Raw genomic sequence first — 4,097 nt, forward strand, 5'->3', positions numbered from 1 at the left:
ATATATATATATACGTATATATGTATATATATATATATAAAACATCTTCTTTATCCATTCATATATATATATATATATATATGTATAATGGAATATTACTCAGCCATCAAAAAGAATGAAATCTTGCCATTTGCAATGATATGGAGGAAGCTAGAGTGTTATGCTAAGCAGGATAAGTCAGTCAGAGAAAGACAAATACCATATGATTTCATTAATATGTGGAATTTAAGAAAGAAAACAGATGAACATAGGGGAGGTGGGAAAAGAGGGAAACAAACTAAAAGAAACTCTTAACAATAGAGAACAAACTGAGGGTTGTTGGAGGGACATGGATGGGGGATGAGCTAGATAGGTGATGGGTATTAAAGAAGGCACTTTTTATGATGCGCACTGGGTATTGTATGTAAGTGATGAGTCACTGAATTCTACTCCTGAAATCAATATTGCACTGTATGTTAACTAACTCAAATTTAAGTAAAAATTTGAGGAGAAGAAAAAAATATACAAAACTCAACAATAAGAAAAAGAAGAGATTTAGCAGCAGTGTAAATACTGATAAAGGGAAGCTTGTCAACAATAGTAAGCCCATCTCCATATTCGAAGAATAAGGTATTACTAACATCAAATGGAACAATGCTGGTGTTGAATATGTTGTGGAGTCCACTAGTCTCTTCCCGTTATTAGAGAAGGCTGGAGCTCACTTAGGGTTGGAGGCTCCTTATCTCTTCCCCTTTCTCAGATATCTCCATGTTTGGGAAGGAAGGGAATCATGAGAAGTATGATCACTGCCTCACGATTATCAGCATTGCTTCCTGCTCCATGAACTGCTTGGCACTCTGGTCAAGATTATTTATCCATGTCAACTTTGAGATCATGGAAAGACTTATGATCACAGTTTACACCATCACTTCCACCATAAAAAATATGGATTTCCCCTCTAGAAAACTGTGGCATGTTGGTCATGGTACTTCTCAGATCATCATCTCTGCAAACATTGACACTGCCAAGACTGTGGGCAAAGTCATTCCTGAGCTGAATGGGAGTTTCACTGGCACAGTCTTCTGTGTTTTTATCCCCATGTCTTCCATTAATCTGACCTACACTCTGAAAAAAGATGACACATATGGTGACATCAAGAAGGTGTTAAATCAGGCATTGGACGGCCCCTTGAAGGATATCCTGGCATATGCAGAGGACCAGGTTGTCTCCTGTGAGTTTAATAGTGACACCTATTCCTCCAGCTTTGATGTCTGGACCAGTATTGCCCTTAATGACAATGTTGTCAAGCTTATTTACTTATATGAAAATAAATTTGACTATAGAAACTACATTATGGACTTCATGGTTCACATGGCTTATAAGGACTAAAAGCCCTGAACCAGTACTCCCACTAACAGCACAAAAGGAAGAGAGAGGTCCTCATTTCTGGGAAGTCCTATCTCAGATATACCCTTAAGACATTGAGTATTTTCATCCTCAACATGATTCCCATCCCATATCCCCTAGAAGGATACCATCAACATAGTACCCTATACCCATCAGGGAAAAAATAAGGTGGTTTGCTGTGAACAAAATTTTGAAGCCAACTGCCAGCCAAAGAGTATGAGGCATTGCAGATAATAACTTTAGTACAGACATCATTTGGACATGGAGTAGAAATGGGCTGCAGCTCATAGTCTCTAGGTATGGGCATGGCTGTTTAGGCCCTGTGGAATATACTGAGACATTTGCCCGTTTTCTTCTTTGTGTCATTCTATGATGTATTTTTTTGCTCTACTGACCTACTCATAAGGGTTAAAGCTGGTTGTATGTGTCTCTTTAGCCACTAGCACCCCTATAGCTGTGACACTATCATGAGTACCACCTTTTAACCCAGGAAACCATGATATATGTCATGAAATACAAAACATAGTTACTCTAACCCCCTTAACAGAGGCAATTGCCCCATTTAGACAGAGGGAGGATATTTCCTATGTGGGCTTTCTGTGTGATAGGGGAGGCTCTTTGTGAATATGTGCATAGAGGCAGGGCTTTTTGTGAATATGTGGGCTCCAAGGGTGGTCTTGAGGCCTGGGAATCCTCAGACCATATTTCTGTCCATTCTTTTATTTGTGCATCCATTAAGAAAGATCTTAGGGGCGCCTGGGTGGCTCAGCCGGTTAAGCGTCCAACTTCGGCCCAGGTCATGATCTCACAGTCCATGAGTTCAAGCCCCGCATCGGGCTCTGTGCTGACAGCTCAGAGCCTGGAGCCTGCTTCAGATTCTGTGTCTCCCTCTCTCTCTGACCCTCCCCCATTCATGCTCTGTCTCTCTCTGTCTCAAAAATAAATAAACATTAAAAAAAAATTAAAAAAAAAGAAAAGATCTTAGTATTACCTAAGAATAGCTGTTCCTCAGCCTCTCCTGAGGCATTAGCTCTGTGGGAGATCTATAGCCATGTGCAGAAATTTTCCCCAAATAGAATTTAGGGGACCCCATGATTATAAAATGGCAACATGAAAACTGTGGATCTCATGTAAAGGTTGTAGAGTTAGTTATTCTGTTCATGTGCTCTGTGTGTGATGAAGAAGATCCTTAAGTCCTCAAATAAGTCCCCATTGAATTATGCCACCAGGCTCTGTTCCTTTGGGTTAAGCATGTGTCCGTCTGTCTGCATCCCTCGCCCCCCATTCTCTCTCTCTCTCTCTCTCTCTGTCTCTCTCTCTCTCTCTCTCTATCTCTATCTCTTTCTCTCATTGGGGAAAATGCTCCTTAAAAACATACAGCTAGCACAAAAAGGAGAGTAAGTAGGAGTGCTGGAACCTTGGGAGAGAGCCAGAAAATTTAAATTTGGGCTGATGAGGTCAAAGCTACCAAGTCTGGGAAGAGATGGTTCAAGAGCTTGCTTGCTTGCTCTCTGTACTCAATGTGAGAGATTAGGCCAGGAAGCATCTGTCAAACCCAAGAAAGCATAGAACCACAAGTGTCCTTATCCTTGTCTTTTCAGAATGAAGCTTGATATTTGCTCAACATGAAGCATCTTAGTACATAAAAATAAGTAATTTGGGACTCCTCTTTTAGGGAAGAAGATAAGACCTAAATAAGCCATGGGCTCATCCTGCCCTGAACTTCAAGTATATCTGAGCTTTTAGCACAGTGAAATGGGGAAAGCTGAAATGGGGAAAGTGAAAGGAGAGTAAGGGAAGGGAGTGGAGATCATATGTTGTTAATTAGAAAAGAAGGAATGAGAAGAATGCATCACTTTAGCTTAAGTTCTCCTTGTAGGTTGATGACAAGCCACATGTAAAGTTTAAGATGAGAATTTTCAAACTCATCCTTCTGCCCCACTGGAGCAGCTCCAGCTATATGGTAAAGAAGCAGATGTGGCAAAAGAACAGGATGTTTCAGGCTTTGAGTTTCAAAGGGCCAAACAGAAGTGGAGATTTGGTCCTTTGGTCTTCCAAACACTGAAAATTGAAGGGTTTGTGGCTCTCTGGGGCTGTATTTCTCAGCGTGAGTAGAGGCCCTGTTTTTTCAGGTGTGACTATAGGAGAAAAAAAAGAGAAATCAGGTTGGGTAGGCCCTGTGAGGGAAGAAAATGGGCTTTCTCAGGTACAATTGTAGAGATAAGATGCCATTCCTGGATCTGCCAAGAATCATTGGGTATTTCACTGAAATTGCTACTCAGGACTCCCAGATGGGACAATCTGCAAGTCTCCAAAGAGAAAATGTCTTCCCTGGATAGAAAGCTGCTAGATAGCTAGATCTCCTCTAGATATAAAGAAGAAGGAAGACCCTTGACTGGATATGCCTTTGCCTAGGGAGAATATAAGGAATTTTAATGACTTCCTGTGCAGTCTTGAGGGGCCTTGGGTAGCCAGTATAAACAGGAGGCATTTCAGTTGATTGGATTTATGTTTCTGAAATCAGGAAACAGGCCAACACGGGCCTCTGTTTAGCTCCGTTCCATGGGTTTGGAAGTTGGAATGCAAGGAGATGCCGCCTCAGATTTCATCCTGTAATCAGTGACCACTCTACCTTTTTGACTTTTATCGAGCTACTTAAAAAAATTATTATTATTTAAAAAATCATATATATACATACACATATATATACG

The 4,097-nt window shown here is 40.8% G+C and overlaps 1 protein-coding gene across 1 annotated transcript; it reads left to right on the top strand.

Annotated features, from left to right (window-relative positions):
• Positions 1-747: 747 nt before the first annotated feature.
• On the top strand, positions 748-1,368 carry LOC125931362 (glyceraldehyde-3-phosphate dehydrogenase-like). The gene has a single exon (XM_049643280.1). The coding sequence runs from the start codon at positions 748-750 to the stop codon at positions 1,366-1,368; it is 621 nt and encodes a 206-aa protein (XP_049499237.1).
• The last annotated feature ends 2,729 nt before the right edge of the window (positions 1,369-4,097 follow it).

Source organism: Panthera uncia, chromosome X (assembly GCF_023721935.1).
Source record: "Panthera uncia isolate 11264 chromosome X, Puncia_PCG_1.0, whole genome shotgun sequence".
Taxonomy (NCBI): Eukaryota; Metazoa; Chordata; class Mammalia; order Carnivora; family Felidae; genus Panthera; species Panthera uncia.